Below are 22,124 nucleotides of genomic sequence, written 5' to 3'. Positions count from 1 at the left end.
GAGCATAAAATAAAAATCAGGTACCATTTATGTGCGAAAGTAAAAGATCCGGTATCATTTATGTAGTTCACTCTAAATATGAAGATAATAAAGTAGGAAAAAGTAGAAAGAAAAAAAGTAAAAGATATCAAAGTAAGAGAGATAAAAGTAAGTTAAATAAGAAGAAATATATTACTTTTACCAAAAAAAATGATTCCACTATTATGAAATATACCAAAATAGAAAATGACGGTATTATTATTATGGATCATAGAGAATATTAGGTTGTTGCTCATGGAGAAGAGATAAATAATTTCAAAATTTTCTGTATAGATATATATTGACATTGGTATCTGTGATTTAGTTGGTTGAAGGTTTAAATAGAGTCCAGGCGGTGCAGAAGGTCATGAGTTGGAGCTAGGGATCCTGGATGGATTTGAATTTGAATTTTCCGGAAACAGCAAGTGCCGGTGAAGTAGTGGAGCTCAAAAATGATGCTGACGAGAAGGAGATGAGTAAAGAAGAAGCAGTCGTTAGGAAGAGAGCATCGACGCGGACGTGGTCTTTGCGGGCTACGGAGAAGATTACGAAACTGAATGACGAGGTTTACGACTGGGAATATGATAGGAAGCGGAGGAGTAACAAAATTGAGTCTGAGGATACTGGATTAGGGGTGGATGAGAATGTCCAAGGTCAAAGCCCTAAAAAAAGGCGGGGGAGAAAGAGCAAGCTTGTGAAATGTCCAGGGATTGATGGGGAGAAGAAGAATGTCGAGGCTAATAGTAAAACAAAGCGGGGGAGAAAGAGGAAGGTTGTGAATAGTGGATTAGGGGGTCCCTCTGAAGGGAACGAGAAGAATGTTGAGGATCTGCGTAGGTCAGGGAGGAAGAGAGGGGCTGCAGGGTTACATGTTGAGGGCCAAAGCGGTGGTGGAGATGGGAGAGATTTGTTCGTTCATGAAACACATGACCAAAATGTACTTTATTCTTAGTTATCTCTTCCTCAACTAATCTAATCTGCCTATTTAACTCTCTGTCTACTGTTGATGATTTGCAGGGGAAGAAGAATGATCGCAACACTTGTCATCAGTGCAAGAGAAATGATAAAGGGGAAGTTGTTTGGTGCACCAAGTGTTGGCGTAAGCGATATTGTCTCATTTGCATAAGTAGATGGTGGGTAACTTATCAATTTGAACTGAAACTTTATCTCCTGGCTTTTATTATTTGATTATATGGTCTTCTATATGGTTGTTGTGGGCTAAAAGGTCATCTGACTTGATTTCCAAAACATGTATAAACATCATAAGTTATTAAAAAGAGTTTTTTTATATTGATATCTCTATTCAATGACTAAATAGAATCACTATCAAATCGGAAGTTTGATTTCAACCAGTTTTGCAACATACCACACTTGCACAGTTTATATGGATCTTACCATGAGAAAAATTAGTATTAGTTTGTTCTTATCTGAGATGCTAATTTGGGACTTCCACTGTACGAGATGGAGGTTTCATACTTGCTTCTTTATTTTTATATCCTGGACTCTCAACATTATGTGAACCGAACTTATCTCAGGTATCCTAAAATGCAGAAAGAGGATTTTGCTGAAGCTTGCCCAGTTTGTCGTAACAACTGCAATTGCAAGGATTGCTTGCGGCTATTTGGACCAACCAAGGTTGGTTTATGTATTTCCAACCAGGTCTATTTTATGCTGCTGGCTGCTGCTGCTGCTGCTGCTGCTCTCTCTCTATGATTTATCTTTTGTAATTTGCTTGCAGCACTTGAAGAATTTGACATTGAATTTTAATGATGAAACAAAGATACAGTACTCTGAATACATGCTGCAAATGCTTCTGCCCTTCTTAAAACGATTCCATGAAGAACAATTAGCTGAGAAGGAAACGGAGGCTAAGATACATGGTATTTTTTTCCAGAAACTTATACGTACAAATTTGGTGGGCAATTTTTTATAATGCAATTGCTGGGTTACTCTGGGATTTATTAGTATTCACCTCTTTGTAAGATTATGTTATGCGTTTGGTTAACACTTAGGCTTTGATAATGAACTACCAGTCTGTAGCAAGTTAGATATGTTTACAAAATATTACCCAAATACAAAATAATATACGTACATGAAATTTGTTAAGCTTTAAATGTTCATACTCAGTTTAAATCCATAGTGGAGAAAGAGATTTTGTGGAACTCTTTGAAAAGTAGTAACTCAACATGGTTAAGAGGCATGCACTATTTTGAGAGAACAGACATGGAAAGGTGAAATGAAAATCATGTGAGGAAGCGTAAGGGTGAGGAGACCAAACTGAACCAAGGAGTTAGGTCTGTTCAATTTGGTTTTTATTTTGTGAGTAATTTCATTTTAGATTCTTTTAATAAAATTGGATTCAAAAGAATAGACATAATTTTTACACGATATTTGGTTAAACCATTAAAATAAAAACTGAACTGAATAAAGTCAATAAACCGGTTTCGTTTTGTTCTTCATTCAATTTTCGATCAGTTAAAGATTGGTCTTTGGCACTTCGGTAGTTTGTATGGTTTTCCCACACTTACTTTTCCCTCTCTCTTACTTGATTATCTCTACTTTTCCCTCGCTCCTACTTTATTATCTTTTTATTTATACATTACACACCTTTTACTTAATCTCCGTGCCGGAAAGAAATGCCTCTACTACTATGGAACGGAGGGAGTATATTGCAAGAAATAAAAATATGAACTAAAATGAACAATGATAATCCTCGTACTAGACCAATCCTCTAACGAGGCCCTACGGTAAAATTACCATCCTTAAAATAAACTCAATAGTTCACAACTGTCTCAAACCTCAAGTATATATACTACTAACGAAATAAAGATAAGAATTACAATAACTAATTATAATAACTACTTGATGTAACCACCAATAAATTCCCCATTAATTTAACCATCAAACAATGATATCACTCATAGTTAGAAGGATTGTGACATCTAGTTACACTGATGTTGGTCATCTATTTTGGCATCAAAGACCTTCAGAATTAATATATATTATGCTATCAAATTGTTCAAATTTATGATCAACAGTTTGTGTGGGCAGGGTTACCAATTTCAGAGATAAGACCACAACAATTGAACTTTGAGAAGAATGAACGGTTATACTGGTAGCTCTTTGTACAACTATTGTCTCCTTACTAGTATCCATCTCTGTTTATAAATGATCATTTATGTATGTATCTACGCAGCGACAACTGTAAAACATCTATTTTTGATTTACATCGAAGCTGCCTAAAGTGTTCGTATGATCTTTGTCTGACTTGTTGTCAAGAGCTTCGGGAGGGACGTATACAAGGTTGTGATAAGGGAGTGTATCCACAATACTCCGGCCACAGTCTGGGTTACTTGCATGGTGATGATGGTAGTAATGCAGATATTTTGATTAAGACAGAACCTCCTGATGGAATGGTTGAAGCTATCATCACAACAGATCTTGAGGAGACAAATTCTGAGTGGAGATCTGCAGAAAAGGGTATCATTCCATGCCCGCCACCAGTGCTAGGAGGCTGTGGTGAAGAAATTCTGGAATTGAAATGCATATATCCAAATGATTGGGTCTCTAACTTGTTGCTGAGAGCAGAAGAATTCAACTTGGCACAAGTAACTGGAGACTTGAATGTAAACTTTCAGAAGTGCTCTTGTTCAAAATTCTTAAGTGAGAATGTGGGTGGAAGTGTATCAAGTGATACATTGCGGAAAGCAGCTTCTCGACAAGACTCAAGCGACAATTTTTTGTACTGTCCAACAGCTAAAGATCTTCTTCAGCATGATGATTTAAAGCATTTTCAATGGCATTGGTCCAAAGGTGAACCTGTGATTGTTAGTGATGTACTTGACACCACATTTGGTTTGAGCTGGGAACCCATGGTTATGTGGCGTGCCATTAGACAAAAAACGGGCGATAAACGTGGAACTCTGTTTGATGTAACTGCACTAAATTGCTTGGATTGGTGTGAGGTATGTTAACTTGTTAATCCTTTTATACCTTCAGTTTTACTACATGTTAATTGCTCCCCGCACCCCTAACAACAGTGGGATAAAATAAAAATTACTTTATTTTACTTCGTTATGCATTTTGAAAATGCATCACCAGTTTAGTTACACATTCTCAAAATGCGTAGCACCCAAATTCAGAAGCAAAAAAAAAGGTAACCCATTTTCGGAAGCTAATAGAAGATATAGTTTGAGTTGGATCATATATTGATCCCTCAGTTTTGTATTAAATATCTTATGTGCTTCAGAACAGCAGTAGATATTATTATAAAAATGAGTCAAGTCAATTAACATTAACTGCTTTTGTATCGGTCCCCAGTCAGTCATATATATTACCTATGAACATGTGGCAGTACTAGTTCAGTCAGGCTTGCAAATTGGTACTCCTGGGCTTTTGGTATTCTCATGACTCATTCACCAAGGCAGAATGATTTTGGCAAAATACCTTTCATGTAGTATTGTTATTACTATCTGAATTTACATTTGAAATGCTCGGTGCTCCTATTGGTGGTTCATGTAAGGTGTTCTGTTGACCTAAAATTAGTAATGAGATGTAAAATGTCATTTCCTCTTTACTACTGTTATGTTGGAGGCTATTCATGTTTTTCTTGTCCATGTTATCTGCAGATTTGCAATCTTTATTCAGGACTTTCAGATTTTTATGTTCATTATTTTAATTGACAAGCAGGTTGACATAAACATTCACAAGTTCTTCAAAGGATATACAGAAGGTCGTTTTGATGATTATAAATGGCCTCAGATACTCAAATTGAAAGACTGGCCTCCTGGTAACTTGTTTGAGGAGCTGTTGCCTCGTCACGGGGCTGAGTTTATTAGCTGCTTGCCTTTCAAAGAATATACTCATCCTCGCAGTGGGTACTTAAATCTTGCTACTAAACTGCCCGAGTTGTCTCTAAAACCGGATATGGGGCCAAAAACATATATTGCTTATGGAGTGGCGCAGGAGTTGGGACGGGGAGATTCTGTAACAAGCTTGCACTGTGACATGTCTGATGCAGTATGTCCCCTTGTTTGAATTTGTGATACTTGCTATCATTTAAATGTTGTCCAGATGGTTGGGGACTAGTTTATTTATTATTGGCCATGTTTCTGAGCTGTTACTTTGTATATGTATTAAAATTTAACCTTTTGGTTCTGTCATTCAGGTGAATGTGTTGACACATGCAGAAGCAGTGGCGCTTAATCCTGAGCAGCTTCTCGATATAAAGAAACTGCAAGAGGAGCATGCCAAACAGGATAAAAGGGAAATGGAAGGCAATGCTAAGATATTAGATGGATGGGAAGGAGAGCTACTAAACAGTGAAAATGGAATATCCAGGTTGAACAGAAGAACTTGTTCACATGATGTGGATGAAACTAATTTGAGGAGTGAAACCAAGGAACTAAAGGCTTGTGTTATTGGAAATGGAAATACACTGGATGCGCAATCAGCTAACAGGGAAACTCTGATGTTTGAACAGCAGAGTAGTGCTATGGATGATTTGTTGAAAGCTTCTGAAGCAGGTGAAAGTGGCCAAAATGAAGAATATGTAAAAGAGGAGCAGGGATATAAGAATACTTGCATGCATGGAACTGTATCAGAAAGTTTTCAAGATCCTGAGGGAAGTGCTTTGTGGGATATTTTTAGGAGGGAAGACATTCCAAAACTGGAGGAGTACACAAGGAAACACTTCAAGGAATTTAGGCACATTTTCGGCAAATACTTGTCTCAGGTAATCATTCATATGGTTTTGATATCTAAGGGTTAAAGGAAGAAAATAGTTCTTGATCCTTCACAACTTTACCAGAAGCAACTTAGACATGTATGCTAGCACTTGTATTCCAATTTTCATGTATCTTTATCAGTGACATCTGTCCATAGTTTATTTTATGGATGCAATAGTATGATTTACCAGACTGAGCCACATTTTCTTGTGAATTCTGGTTATCTGTTATGGACTTACTGTAATAATTCTACAGATCTTTTGTCTTTTTGATAACTTTTTACTTATATTGTCCAGTGTTTTCTTGTTGCATGGCCATTTATTTCCTATTTACAAACTGTTGTCCTACAGGTTGTCCACCCTATTCACGATCAAACAGTTTACTTGACAGTGGAGCATAAAAGGAAACTTAAGGAAGAATATGGTTTGTCTTTTCCCTTCATATTGCTAAGTAGCATGAGTAGTACACTTTTGGGCCTCATCTTATTTATTATTCACGTTTGCATAGGAATTGAACCATGGACATTTATTCAGAAAGTAGGTGATGCTGTTTTCATACCTGCTGGATGTCCTCATCAAGTTAGAAACTTAAAGGTAGATTTGTTTTTTTCAACTGCTGTTATCTAGAGATCTTGTGAAAGCTTTTTATTGAATGTTTAAATGTTGATTTCAAGTAGGGCATGCTTTATTTATATAACATAATGCTTCATTGCTCAAATTACTTAGTTTCCCCAGTACTTGGTGATTAAATTTGATGAAGTGCTTCAATTAGATTTTAGTCTTTTGAAATAGGTTGGATAATTTAATGCACCTGCTATGTGATACTAGTTACTTGTGGTGTGATACTAGTTATTGGGTTAATTATTTTGTGTAGAGCATTTGTTAAAAGTTGAAACCTGGAACTTGAGAAAAACCCATCGGTGATTTCAACTATATATTCTACTAATTTGTTGTCGTATCTACTTGCTATTTACAAAAAATTACTTTTTATATCTAAATTGACACTCCATTTCAAGTTCGGCCATATATATCTACAAGACCCTACTGTAAATGATTTAATTGATGCATTTTCCATGTGTTTAGTTCTAGCCTTCTGCATGCGGTTGTTACTTGTTAGCAAAGCTGTATTGTTTCATAGGATCATCCAGTGGTACTTATAGCTTTGTTCCTAACTTCCTATGACACTTTACGAGTTTTTATAATTCTTTGAAGAATGATAAAGCACGAAACACCGTCTTAGAATGCACGAAGACAAAACAGAGCAATTGAATATTTTGAAGGCTAAATTTAAGAGTATAATAGGATCTAGGTGCAGTTTGATAGAACATTTGCAAAGGAGTTCCGCAGAAGGTAGTTTTTATTATTTAATTAATTAAGTCATATCTTGAAGTTTTACTTGAATCAAACTTATTCTTTTTCTCAATTAAATAAGTGTCTCAAAGACAAACATCAATATTGTTTAGGGTTGTATTGTGTAGATTATTGGAAAAACATTGATATGGGGAAAAAGCATATGACTTAGCATTTGTTTGGTTCAGATCTTGTTTGGAGCCTTAGGTTGTTTCTCTGTTAAATTTTGGAGTAGATATGTCTCCCATATATTGCCACTTCAGATTAGTTATTTACTGAAGTTATTTGTTTCTTATTAAGAAAGAATAGAGTCAATTGCAGGACAGAATGGAAAAAATGAACAGTTGAACTTTGTACCTAGTCCAATGCATATGAAACTACTTGCTGAGTCATTTTCTCATGTCTAGCACGAATACATATGTAATTCTTCCATTAATTAAAATTTATTTGTTATAAGGTTGATGATGCAATACTTGTATTATTTTGCTTACAATATGTAATCGACAATCCATTTAATCCGCTTCCAGTAAGGCTAAAAGTTATTATCTTTCTTTTTCCTAGTCATGTATAAAGGTTGCACTTGACTTCGTTTCACCGGAAAATATCAAAGAGTGTGTTAGATTGACGGAGGAATTTCGTATTCTACCACATAATCATAGGGCTAAAGAAGACAAGTTAGAGGTATACCTTCTTATTCTTATCTTTCACTTAAGTTTCTTGTATGTGTGTGTGTTCATGAGCACATTAGAGTATGAACTTGCTCACTCATGTAGGGGCAACATTATTTAAGTGGAGAGGTAATGTATTTGTATTTTTGTTCTATTCATGTTGCATTACAAAGAAGAAGAGATGGTTCTTTTTTATAATGCTTGTAATTTCAATGTCGGCCACACGATACTCACTCCATTTTAGTATTAGTTAATTCATCCAATTCTTAAAAAATATACTATTTCTTAAAAGTTTAAAACCTATACCTAGACACATGCATGGAGATATTTGTTGCATCTATGTCTATACCCAACTGGAATGTGTATCGAGTTCTGCTTGCTATTGATTTTATCATAAGATCTTCATAATCTCATAAACGTGTGTACTTGCACAAGTCACTGTGAGAAGATTTAAAAGCTTTGGAAATGTTAATCTATGTACAGGTGAAGAAGATCATTCTTCACGCAGTTGAAGAAGCTGTTAAGGATTTGGAGGATTTGTCAAGGCCCAGCTAGAAAGGTTTGCTTTTTCACTCTATCCTTCAAATTTATTTCAATTTCATTTGCAGAAGAATCTACTTTATCCATTCATATATTCATGTCCCAAGAACTAGATAGTGTAATGAGTTGTACTTTAATACATTATTCTTGAAGCCATTTGTTTAGTACAGTAGTATTAATTGGCGCCATTTACATGGAGTTATAGGCGCAATGAACATGCAACATACTGAATAGATAGTATTCATTGTATCAGTGAAAAAATTTAGGAATATAGTTCGAATTTGTAGGTTTGAGGTGGGTAAGGTATGATCGTGGTTGCAAAATCACGAAATCTGTCATCAATATATGATTTGTTTCCACTAAGATGTTTGCATACCAATTGCCGGGTGGAGAAAATATGGGTGTCTAAGCTCTAAGGTGGCATGTCGATAGATAGAATGGAGCTCTGGTCATACAATTTCACAACCCATCACATGAGGAGCCTTATTGTTAGAGGATTTATGACCGAAACTCTCGTGCTCCCCAAAGATGGCTAGTGGATTATCATGTTGGAACTGCAACCCAAGCACCTCTGGTATTGGTTGGACCTTTCCGGTACAATGACACCACCAAAGATGATGATACCAATCGTTCTCCTGTACATTAGGCTTGTTATGATATGGATTGTTCCATGTCCTTGCATATGCGAATTAGTTAATTATTGTTCTTTATTTGTATTTATTTCATTAAAGAGTCTTGATATTAGTCGAGTGCTAAGGATAGAGTTAGAGTTGTTTTAGGAGTCTTTATTTAATTAGGAATTCTATTCAAGTAAGAGTTGTACTTTATTATTTTATACTAGTTTTTCATTGGATGAACTACCAATCTTGAAAATTTATAGTTTTAGGATGGTAGGATAGCTGTAGGGCCATGTAAGAGAATTTCGTTCTCTGAAATTCGTTTTTTGGTAAGTTTCTATATATCTAATTTATTTCATGTTTCTTCCCAACACCTCCGCCTTTACTCCTATCAATTGGTGTGGTGAACGATGGCACTTGATGGATTGGAGAAGGCCGTTGAGTTGATCAACTTCAAGTTCGACAACATCTGTGCCAAGTTCAACGCTCTGGCAGCAAGGTTCGACGCCCAGGATGCCAAGTTCGATTCCATTCTGTAGGAGCTACGCTAGCCCAGGCCAGATCTAAAAGGGCCTCAGTATATTATTCCCAACCCAACCCAGCTCTAGAACCAAACCAGAGGCTCCCACTTCATCCACAGTGGCGTCTCAGACCAATCTTTTATCTATTTCGCTGGCTGGCCCCTTATTTAGTCCACAACCAGAGGATCGTCCACGATTGGAAGTCGGTGATCCTGTCGTTCCGCCCCTATCATGCTTCCATCTAGCACTCTGCCCCCTCCATAATAGTGTTTCGCTCAAGTGGTCTCCACCCAGAAGTCTGCATCAGCCCTGTGGTTCTTTCCTGCCCCTGTTGCTACTTTCTCAACCCCCGTACCTGTCCAAACACGAGTGTTTCCATACCTTGCTCTTTTGGGTTTTCTGCGGTTCTACACGTTCACTTATGTCGACAAGCATGAGTATGAGCCCCCTTGGACGATTTCAATTATAGCCTTGAGGATGATAGGTTAGCCGTAGGGTCTCATACAATTATGTCGTGTCTCATACAGAGAAACATGAAATAACTAGATGGATATTGAAAATCAGCGGAAAATATAAATTCATAGTACTGTATTTGGATTTGTATCAATCTATCCCCCTTTTACCCTCCATTTTCTAATCGAACATCCGCAACGTCACGAATAGGGTTGAAAACCCACATAGAAGGCCCGCCATCCATTTCTTTCCTCTTGGGCCCACATCTTCGGTGGCACCTCTTTGGTCACACTAAATTGATAAGCATATAAGCTAGGAAGCCATAACTTAAACCCAAAATCATGGTCAAAGGTCTCATTTACATGCCATTCCAAACTTCAATGTGAATTTGATATGAGATTCGTATCAAATGAGTTGGAGGATTTGGTAGAAGAAATGAGAATTATTAATTGAGTGTGAGATCTTTTTTGTAAATGATTAGAACTATGAACTGGGCAAGCAAGGCCCGTCGCCATAGTCTGCTTGAGGCTCGGCTTAGCCCAGGCCCGCCCACGATGAAGTGTGCTGGACTAGGCAGGTGTTTCTTTCTATAAATATGGGGCCAGCACAAAGTGGGCCCGGGAGGAGCGCTGATCTTCATGCAGAAAAAATAGTTATTAAATATTTTTGAATTTCTCATGTAGTTTTGAATTTTTATTATGTATTACTTCCTTGTCCAATAAAAATAGTCTTCTTTTTCCATTTTGAGGTGACCCACAAAATTAGTCTCCTACTTTTGGCAATTTTATTCTCTTCTATGAGGTGTGCTCCATTCTCCACCAACAATATTCCAATCACTTTTTCTTTCTATCTCTCTTGTACTTTTCCAATTTCGCGTGTTGTCCCCAAACAGATACATATGGAGTATAATTTATAAATTAAAAACAGATACATTTGGAGTATTAAGTTATTTATAAAATCTTCTATTTTCAATTGTAGCTCATATAATATATATATATATATATAGGGATGTATTCATTTCTTTTTCCCATATTTCATCCTTTTTCCTTCTTGATCTCAGCCATTATATATATATATATATGGATGTATTCATTTCTTTTTCCCATATTTCATCCTTTTTCCTACTTGATCTCAGCCGTTTATTTTCTCCATCCTAAGGCCGAAAATATTGAATTTAAATATTACATTTTCATCAAATTTAATTCGAGGAAGGTCATAATAGGGAAACACTAATTTGGTGGTTATGGAAATTTCCATGATTTCCCCTCCCTAAATCTCTGCAGTTATTATGAATTAAGATCACGTTTTCAACATATCTTCTCTCCCAAAAATTTACATCTGTGCTTTATGAGAGGCAGCGACGGGGAACAGGGGTTGATCCGACGTCTGCTCTGGGTTGGATCGCGCACAGCCACGGCGGGAGGAAAACAACAACATCCGTTCAACGGCGACTCTAGTGGCGGCAACGCTGGCTGATCAACAGCGATGATGGAGAGTCGCGGCAGCGACGAATCGGAGCGGCGATGAGAGAAGAAGATAGGCGGAGAGCTGAGCTTTCGAGCTCGCCGACGGTGACGACGGAGTACAGATCGGGGGGCAGAGAAAGCGAGGTTGGGAACAGGGGCAGTAGCTGCGCGAAGGACAGCAGCCGTGCAACAGTTCAGCGACAGAACGCCGACGAAGGAGGGAGAGCAGACCTAGACAATGGCTGACGGCGACGGAGAATTTTCTAAGAGAGAGGGAGCACTGCGTGAAAGGAGATGCGATACTTTGTTGAATTCTGATCTGTAGAGTATAATGCGCAGTTTAGTTTCTATAATGCATTATATGTGATATGTAATGAACATTTATCTTGACCCATTTAATTTAACTTATGCAGTGTTTCGATTTTTGGTTCACGTTTCTTGTTTTCCCTAAGGGTTTAACAAGCCTAGGGGCTAGGGTGTAGTACGTTCTAAGTCTAAATAACGTTGTCCAAATACACGAGCTGCAGTAATTCGTCTGGGGTTGCACATTCATAGCGCGTAGATATTTTTAAAACAGATGTACGTAATGTACATTTTTTGTAGAGTATAATGTGTAGTTTAGTTTATGTAATGCATGTTTTGTGATATGTAATGAACATTTATTATGCCCCGTTTAATTTAAGTTGGGCCGTGTTTAGATGTTTGGCTCACGTTTCTTGTTTTCTCTAAGGGTTTAACAAGCTCAGGGGTTAGGGTCTAGTATGTATACATTAATAACAATGTTAACAAAGACCATTAGTTTGATTTATAAAACTAGTGTTTAGTTATAATCGCGGATATGCACGAACTTTGACTGATTTACATAATGTACATATTATGTAAGAGACGAGGGCCCTTTCTTCCTCTAGAGTTCTTCGGCTCACCTTGATCTCCAGCTGTACTTGGGCCACCTCGACCAATCTATCCCTGAATCTTTTCGCAAGTGCTACCGGAATTACATTGTCGATCTCTTCGTCGATTTCGAGTCTTAGCCGCTTCTCTGATATGGAACAAACAACATAAAACATCAGAAAATTATCATTAAAACAGAATACAACATGATATGCGCACTTTGAATCTTCACTGAGTTAATTAACCCATATACAAAATACATCTCTTAATGCCTAATATACTCCAAATAATGACAATAACCTGATACATAATGCATTGCTTAAATCAAATAATGCACATATGTAACCTTCACTGAGTTGATTAACCATATGCACAATATCTCTCATAATGCACATAATGCATAATGTACTGCACATAATGACAATTAGATACTACATAATGCATTGCCTAAACCAAATAATGCCCATATGTAACCTTCACTGAGTTGATTAACCCATATACACAATATCTCTCTAATGCATAATGCACTGCACATAATGACAATTAGATACTATTGTAATCTTGACTCTGTTGATTAACCCATATACACAATATCTCTTATACACATAATATACTGCACATAATGACAATTAGATACTACATAATGAACTGTCTAAACCAAATAATGCACATGTGTAATCTTCACTGAGTTGATTAACCTATATACACAATATCTCTCATAATGCATAATATACTGCACATAATGACAATTACATACTACATAATGCAATGTCGAAACCAAATAATGCACATATGTAATCTTCACTGCGTTGATTAACCCATATACACAATACCTCTAATAATGCATAATATACTCAGATAATGACAATTAACAGCTACATAATGCACTACCTAAACCAAATAATGCACATACGTATCTTCCAATAACCACAAATTCCCACAACAGCAAAAGAACCGGGTCCATAATTCAAATTATTTAACAAATAATGCATCCAAGTACATGAACAATGTAAATTTTAGATTACCTAATGCGCACTAAACAGTCATGCAATTACCCTTCCAGCCATTAACCAGAAACGAAGATGAATTCATAGATAAAACCCTAGATAAGACCAAATTGTGGCAATAAGCTGACATACTCCACGAATCAAGCAAACCAGAAACCAAAATTCAATAACATATAAACAAATCACATGCCCAACCAATTTGTTATTGATCTTGGGTCAAAAACAAATAAAAATACCGCTAACAGTAGAGGTCATACACAATACCGAAACATCAGATGCATAGGAATAATAAAAAAGTCACACATGTTGCGGAGAGAGAGAGAGAGAGAGAGACGGAGGCTTACGTGGCGGAGAGGTAGTGGATGAAGATGCGTGTGCTCTCAGAGAAGGCGAGGAACGAGTCGCGGAGAACGGTAATCTTGGAGCCGATGGAGAGCTGGGAAAGCTTGTCCTTCACCACCCTAAAAATGTGCGATTTCTGGATATGCCTGGTTGCTTCCCTTGGCGGCTAGGGTTTGGAGAGTGGGTGGAAATTGGGGAGACGATTTGCAGAGAGAAGTGAGTTGTGGGATTGACGTTTGGAGCGAGAGAGTGGGAGAAGATGGAAGGTTGAATTAAATCCCGCCGAAATTTCACTCATTCCGTTTTGGGCGGTTTTCAATGTAGTTATTTTACTAGTTTACCCTTATAATGCACAGAATCCACCCTATAATGCACCACAGGATTAAAAAATGAAATTTCATCCGGACCCTCCATCCACCACATCTAACGACCCATATTAAGAAGAATAAAGGATCTTAGGGATGAATAGGAGAATAACGCTCCCCTATATATATATAACCCTAAACCCTATATATAGGGGTGTGATCCGTCGCTAACTTTTCTTAAATTGCTAACTTGCTAACTCATCAACGTAATGTATTAAAAATGTCAATACGATGATACTGAAATGTCAACATAAACTTAAGTTGATATTTTAATACATTGTGTTGACACAAATATGTGTTGACATTTTTAATACAATACGTTGATGAGTTAGCAAGTTAGCATTTTAAGAAAAGTTAGCATTATAACGCACCCCTATATATATATCCGTTGAATGATTTTAGAATTACATTGAAATATTATATTACTCCTCTGCCAGCCATTATGTGTCCCACTTTGACCCAACACGTGTTTTAAGAAATGTAGAGGAAAGTGGAAGGAAAAAGTTAATCGAATGTGATATAGTAGTTTTATATTAAAATGTGAGTGAAGTAGGTTAGCAATGTGAGGTCCTTTACCAAAGATAGTAAAAATGTAGTGATACAATTAATAAGGGACGTCCCAAAACGGAAAACTGAAACACATAATAATGGAGATGGAGGGCAAATGGAGTATTATTTATTAAACAAATATGCATATTCAAATTTATCTTTTTGCAATTATTTTTTGAGAAAATTTAATCGTGAGAAGGAATTTTTGGAAAATATAAATGAAGTGGAGAGATAAGGAGGCCAAGTTTAGGAAGAGGGAGGAGAGTTGTTGTGGATGAGATTTCAGCACAGAGCGAGCATGAAGCCACGTAACCTATTTTATTTTCATTTTAATTCCTTTGAGAGTTAGTACTTTCGGTTATTTCATCATTTTTATAAGGATACGGGCTCGAGCATGGACAACAGTAGGCATTTGAGTTTACATCATTGGCGAGGAGTATCTCTCAGAGAATTCTATTATTTGATTCTATTTCATTCGAGTTAATTGAAAAGCCATTTGGTTCAAGTATTATTGATTCTATCTCTCTATCCCTATAAGTTTGTTACACATTAAATATTTCAATCTTCAAATGTGAAACTATGAGTCAGCCCAAATCCTTTTATCTCTATTGTACAGTCTCTTTGTAACGATTGCTGGTGCTAGTTTGTAGAAGAGTGGTGAATCTATTATAGAATGGGAAGAATAATTAAAGATGTGTGTAGTTTAGAGGATTTTTAGGGTAAAGGTATTTCTTGTTGAAGTGTCTGCAGCATCAGTATTTCCTCATTCATTCTAACTGGAGTTGGAATGTGTCAGTTCTAAAGAGCATAGTACGATCGTTTTTACTTTGAGTGTTAGCTAACGATAGATAAAATGCACTGACTAAATTGAAATATTATCCAATTTTGAATCATGCAGTTTTTTCATATTACTCAATATGAATTGCCAGTCGAATCTATTTCCCAAATAATTTGAAACTAAACTGGAATCTATTCTGGTCATTCTACTTGAAATTTTGAATCGAATTTCTTTAGCAGGACAAAGCATTTTGGCTGGCCTAACGGAGCTCACCAATTTTTTGGTATGTATCTTTACATACTGAAAGGTGATAGTACTAATTATTACTCCACTATCATTCACTTAGTAGTCGGAACTACTTGTAATTTGTTGCAACTCTAAATATTTTTCGACTTGGATTTGGAGTATATGTTATTTACCACCTTCTGCTTTCTGTCACCACATGATGTAATATGAGATTAGTCGACTCTGAATCGTTTGTTTTGTCTTACCCAAGTACTGTGATTCTTGAAAAATTACATATTCTCTAAGGTTTTGAGCAAATAAAGAACTAAATAATAAATCACACACTAAATAGCAAAGGGACCAATCTTTATTTTGAATATGCAACACATGCAGAAGACAAATGGTATTGTTCTACCCAATAACATTATGTTTATTTTTGAGGAACATATATGAATGTATAATTGAATGATAATGTAAGGATATTGGGGCTAATTTCATAAATGGTTACCAATTTATAGTGCTTGTATCAAATTAGTCACTAAACTTTAATTATTTCAAAATGATGACTAAATTTTATATCCCTTCGTCCCATTAAATATGAAATATTTGGGAATCGACACACAATTTTATGTAGTGTTGTTTTGTGAGTTAATGAAGAGAGAGTACAGTAAGAGAGATGAAAAGTAGAGATAAAGTTGTTTCCATTTTAGGAAATGTTTCATTTTTAATAGGACAATCCAAAAAGGAAAACATTTCATTTTTAATGGGACGGAGGGAGTATTTTGTACTTCCTCCGTCCCAAGGTAGTTGAGTCATTATCTTTTTTGGCAAAAACTTTATCCTGTTTTATACATTACTCTCTCTTACTTTATTCCTTGTATACTTTACTCTCTCCATTTTAGCTTTTATCACATCAATTCCTAATTTCCCAAAAGAATTGTCCCAACTACCTTGGGACGGCGGGAGTATCATTTAAGATATAATTTAATTTTTATAATTATTTTTATGTAAAATGACAATTTTAAATACTCTATTCGTCCCATAAAAATGTGGGCATATGATATGACACGAAAATTAAGACAAAATTAGTAATCATTTCTGAAGAGGATGAAATCTTTTAATCATTATCAATCATGAATTATAAATGTGTAATATATATATATACATATATATATATATATATATATATATATATATATATATATATATATATATAAAAGGGTGTGTTAAGGTCCTTCACAGCTTTTCAGTCCAATGTTCTTTTTAATCACAGCCCTTGGATCCTTGAATTGGATGGTTGTGATGATTTGCATTATTTGATGAAAAATTTGCATTATTAGTCGGTGTGCATTATTCAACTGAAAATCTGCATTATTAAATGACACGTGGCATCAATCTAACCGTCGGATGACAAAATCGTGGGGCTGAGATTAAAAAGAACAATAGAACAAAAGATACAAAAAGGAAATGAATACATCTATATATATATATATATATATATATATATATATATGATGGTTGGATTGCGCGAAGGGGAGTGCGTACGGTAATTTAATATTCATACTCGTGGAGTGCGAATTGTTGTGGTGGAGAGGAATATCTTGGATCTTCGTGGAATTTATTTAAAGTATTATACGAAGTAAGTAAGCGACGTGTTTTGAATCAAGATCGATCGTGGAATTAATATTTGGAACAACACCAAATGTTAATTGGCTTCCATTGAGCATATTTTGTTGACGGCGAATTAATTAAAGTTTTCCGTGAACTTTAATTAATAAGTGAGAATGCAAAATATAAAATAAAACATTTGGGCTTCTCAAATAAATATAGAGTCCAATGTTTAGTACAAATTGACCTTGGGCCTATGAACTAAAACAATTAAATAATTATGTGGAAGATGATAAAAAAAAATAACTCTTGAGCCCAATCTCTTGTTATTCTTCAAGCAGATTTTCACAGTCTGCTCCCAAGGTGAGTTGTCTTCTTCAGGAAAATGCTTCATCTTCTACTCCACTCCATAGTCGTTACTCTGCAGAATGTAAACCTGCAATCATTCACCAATTAAAACCCCATTAACCACCATCAATACAAAATAATCTCCCAATTGATTGGGATTTAACTCTCACAATCAATTCTCAATCAATTCTCATATTCCCCCACCTACACTATACGTTATGCTACACTTTCTTTCTCACAATCCTGTTAAGTTTGGTATACTGAAAAGCATGTTTCGAGCAAGTTCGCGCGATTGAATCTTGTTTGTATACAAAAAACTCTACAATCCACTTTTAACCCGATTCAGTATTATTCGAGCAATTTGCACGAATAGAACCAGTATATTATTACGTTATGTTTGCTTATGCATTTATAAGATGTTTTATAAACATTTAAATGCATAAGAAACAAACAAAGTCTAAGTCTTTTGATTAGTAGACTGGTTGTGGGCGTCGTCCACTTTAAGGTAATTACAGTCGGTTCTATGCAATGCTTTGCAAAAGAGAAAGAAGAATTTCACAACTTAAATAGGCTTTGGCTACCTATCGCGAAAGGTTGCATTGTCAGTCCGATTATTTCTAAGCCTTTCTGAAATAAGATGACGTTGGTGTGGTATAGCACGAAGGGATCTAACGGCAAGACATGTCTTTATGCTATCTACTGAAAGACTAGGTCTTGATAAATAACTATTTCTTAATCTATACACGTTAGCATTGAGCATACGGTATTGATTATGCACTACTTTGACTTATCAAATGGTGCGGGTTTTTCGCAACCCAATATCTTGGGTAGTGGTGATTAATGTCTAGCAGTGCTAGGATTGCTATTATGTTGAATCGTGCGCGAAGTGAGTCTCGTTTGATAATGTCCTTAAAAGGAGTTTGAACAGAGTTTTATTATTCGGAAAACTGGCCAGTTGGAATTTAATTAGTCCATGAATAATAAATAAATGTTTCTTGCTAATTCCACTCTTGAAATTAATATGATGTTAATTAATTAAGTACATAACAGACTTCAATTAATTAATGGACACTTGTATCTTAAGCGCAGGAAATAAACATTTAAATAAAATAGAAACCCGGATTACTTGTAATTTAGGATTTGGATGGGCAGTGCAATATTATTTCTATAGTAACTGCTAATAGTATTCCAATATAAGCTTGTATTAAATTATAGGTTTAATTTAATTAGTAAAAAGTTAATTGGGTGATGCCACATTCAAACCTCCATCAATCCCTTAGTAGGCCCAAACATTAACTTAATATAAATAAAACCCCAATTTCGAGCAGCTCAAAAGGCAAGCCGGCTGTTTTTCAATCACAACCAAGGTAATGTTTTCACACCGTCACTCTCCAATTCTCAGATTTTAATTTTGCTAATGAAATTAACACCAACGTGAGGGCAGAATTCAATTAAGAGAAACTCTCCAACCTCTTGTACCACCAATTTTGCCTTCGACAAGGTATACCCCCTCCTAATTCCAAGTCCTCAACCATCAATTAATATCATGGTCGATGTCGGGCGCTGTTTATTAGAATATGGAAATCAAATTATGTGGAAATCAAATCATGTAACTAAGGAAAGAATTATGTAATTAATATGTAATTGATAGCATATGTAATTAGGGGATTCTTACCATATGTACTTAGGGCAATCATCTATATTAAGAGGATTGCTCCATTGATGGAATACACAGAAAATAATCCCAAACATGTCTTCTTCCTCTTCCTCTCTAGGTTCTCAATTGTAATATGGTACCAGAGCCGGTTGAGTGAAATGGGCTCAGAATTTATAATCATCATTGCCCATACCAATCCCGAACCCTCCGACTAAGGGCAGATCCTGCAACAAACACAAAAACCATGTCAGATCCAACAAAACCTGACGGAAACAATTCTCTGGTAAATTTCGATGATGAATTTGCCAGGAAATCGGCAAGCTTTCTGCATCAAGGTTTCCAAAACTCCTCAACACCCTCTTCCGGACAGATGTGAACCCAGACAACCTCGGCGAAATTGTTATCACGACCAAGCTATCGGGTGATAACTACCCGTTGTGGGCAAACCTCATGAAGAGGGCGATTGGGGGGAAGGGATTAACCTCCCACATATCCAAAGAATCGGACTCCCCACCGACCACAGATCCAAACCACGCGGCGTGGCAGAAATTGGATCACTGTGTCTTCGGATGGATTATCAACAATATGGAGCCCGACCTCGTCAACGAGGTCTCCCAATACCCAACGGCAAAGGGGCTGTGGGAAGGATTGGCCGTGACCTATGGCAGCGGCAGAGATTCCCTGCAAGTCTATGATTTACATGTCAAAGCAAGTATCCTGAAACAAGGAGATATGAGTTTAGAACAACTATGGCAGCGTTTCCAAAATATTTGGATGTCTATCGACAGAAAAAAGCCGAACAAGATGAAGTTCCCGGAAGACATTGCCGAGCACAACAAAGATGTCCACGAAACAAGACTTTACCAATTTTTGATGGCGCTTAACAGCAACCACGAAGCAACCCGGAGGGAGATCCTAAAAATGGACCCCCTGCACTCGGTGAAGAATGCCTACGCCATCGTCCGACGCGAGGCCACAAACAAAAGCGTGCTCAAACCAACCGCAGAGACCAGAAACTCAACGGACGACTTGATTGGGGCAGGACTAGCGAGTCGCGGCAGCAGCGGTGGACGGAGCGGGCAGACTCCACACCGAGGAGATGACCAGCGATTCATGGAGGACAAGAGCCGATTGGTATGTACGAACTGTGGGGGAAAGAAACACACGAAGGACCAGTGTTTCCTCATCGTCGGATATCCTGATTGGTGGGATGAAATGAAGAAGCGATGGGCTGCCCGAAATTGCCCGAACAGAGGGAACAGAGGAACTCCGGCAATATGGGAGAGCAACCGGGCTACCGACGCCGCAAATGCAGCGGGTAGCACCAGCGTCTCCACCGCCGGACGGAACGACGCAGATGGGAATGGGAATGCAGCGGCGGAGGAGATTGCATCGGCTAGGGTTAGCACAGGTATAGAGGGGTTTAATTCTAAATTAAACCCCGCACCTTTCCCTTTATTGCAATTGAGTCCTCCCAAATCCGAAAAATATCATAAAATACCCCTCTCTATTTATGCAGTCCCCAGATAACCCTAAATTAGAAATCGACCCCATCTATTCTCATATTGTTGGAAAAAGGCCCCTAGACTCTAGAAAATTAAAATTTAAGCCTGGAACTAGTTGCAAAAATCGATTTCAAGTCCTTGAGAATATATCCACAGCCTGTAGTATGTCTGAATCCTCATATAAGGATAAGGATTAGATTTTTGATTGTGGGGCTACCGATACTATGTCTTTCGATGAGTCTGATTTTACTGGGATGTCCAAACCTCACAAAAAATACGTCCAAACTGCCAATGGGGAATTACTTACTGTCCAGGGAATGGGAACCATTCATATTTCACCCGCTCTAAAAATCTCGAACTGCCTATATGTACCAACCTTGTCCCATAAACTATTAGCAGTCAGTCACGTTACGAAGGAACTGAATTGCACCTTACTAATGCAACCATCTTTTTGCATGTTACAGAATATTCAGACGGGGACGATTGTTGGGCGTGGCACTAAGCGACGTGGTCTCTACTATGTGGATGAGGTAGCTCAACATAGTATCGCGATGCTGACTCACGGATCCACAGACAGACAGGCTTGGCTATGGCATCGTCGATTAGGACACCCATCACTAGGTTATCTTAAATTTTTGTTCCATAGTTTTGATAAAATTACTCGTATGGATTGTGATACATGTTTTTTTGGCTAAGAGTCATCGACATTCTTTTAAGTCTAATAATACCCGTGTAGATCAAGTTTTTTCCCTTATTCATTCTGATATGTGGGGACCAGCACCTGTTACAGGCGGTCAAAGGTTTAGATATTTTATACTTTTTATTGATGACTGTTCACGCATGACATGGATCTATTTCTTGAAATCTAAGTCAGAAGTCTTTGATAAATTTGTCTTATTCTACACTTTCGTTCAAACCCAATATAAGAAAAATATCCAAATCCTAAGAATTGATAATGGGGGGGAATATGTCAATGCCCAAATGCAACAATTTTTTGCCAAACAAGGCCTTGTATACCAGACCACTTGCCCTCACACACCAGAACAAAATGGGGGTAGCAGAAGAAGAATAGGAAGCTCCTCGAAATGACCAGAGCCCACCTTATAGAATCTAAAGTCCCAAAATCCTTTTGGCCCGAAGCCATAGCCACATCTGTCTACACCCTAAACCGTCTACCCACTCAAGGTCTCGACAAGAAATCTCCTATCCAAGTCCTATCGAACCAGACACAGATACCTCTCCCCCTCACTCTTGAACCAAAAATCTTCGGATGTTCTACCTTTATTCACATACCCAAATATGAGAGATCCAAGTTCTCCATGTGCGCTGTGAAAGGTGTCTTCCTAGGATATGCCCAACAACAAAAAGGGTACCGGTGCTACGACCCCAAAACCAAACGCATGTTTGTCACAATGAACTGTGATTTCGTAGAGAATGAGTATTTCTATCACCAACTTAGCGGTCAGGGGGAGAGAAATCAACTAACAGAAA

At 37.1% G+C, this 22,124-nt stretch overlaps 1 protein-coding gene across 4 annotated transcripts; it reads left to right on the top strand.

Moving 5' to 3' along the window:
* The first annotated feature begins 287 nt into the window (after positions 1–287).
* Positions 288–15,864, top strand: LOC121774592 (lysine-specific demethylase JMJ25-like). 4 transcript variants are annotated; one of them, XM_042171438.1, is made up of 13 exons: positions 288–955; positions 1,036–1,151; positions 1,554–1,653; positions 1,757–1,898; positions 3,070–3,133; positions 3,215–3,983; positions 4,708–5,037; positions 5,186–5,752; positions 6,095–6,167; positions 6,252–6,337; positions 7,655–7,774; positions 8,245–8,320; positions 15,530–15,864. In XM_042171438.1, the coding sequence occupies exons 1-12, from the start codon at positions 410–412 to the stop codon at positions 8,314–8,316; spliced, it is 2,985 nt and encodes a 994-aa protein (XP_042027372.1). In that variant the 5' UTR covers positions 288–409; the 3' UTR covers positions 8,317–8,320; positions 15,530–15,864. The 4 variants fall into 4 exon arrangements, with proteins under 4 accessions (XP_042027372.1, XP_042027374.1, XP_042027373.1 ...); XM_042171440.1 differs by having other exon boundaries at positions 15,527–15,864; XM_042171439.1 differs by lacking the exon at positions 15,530–15,864 and adding an exon at positions 11,251–11,790.
* The last annotated feature ends 6,260 nt before the right edge of the window (positions 15,865–22,124 follow it).

This window comes from Salvia splendens, chromosome 17 (genome assembly GCF_004379255.2).
Source record: "Salvia splendens isolate huo1 chromosome 17, SspV2, whole genome shotgun sequence".
NCBI classification, from domain to species: domain Eukaryota; kingdom Viridiplantae; phylum Streptophyta; class Magnoliopsida; order Lamiales; family Lamiaceae; genus Salvia; species Salvia splendens.
Note: the sequence above shows the minus strand (reverse complement) of the source record. Positions and strands in the feature narration are given on the sequence as shown.

Bases quoted from the DNA above. Each gene is read 5' to 3' on its own strand.
- LOC121774592 (XM_042171438.1), top strand. From the start codon at position 410: ATGGATTTGAATTTGAATTTTCCGGAAACAGCAAGTGCCGGTGAAGTA. The intron at 1,654-1,756 runs GTTGGTTTATGT...ATTTGCTTGCAG, and splicing joins GGCTATTTGGACCAACCAAG to CACTTGAAGAATTTGACATT. The intron at 1,899-3,069 runs GTATTTTTTTCC...TTGTGTGGGCAG, and splicing joins AACGGAGGCTAAGATACATG to GGTTACCAATTTCAGAGATA.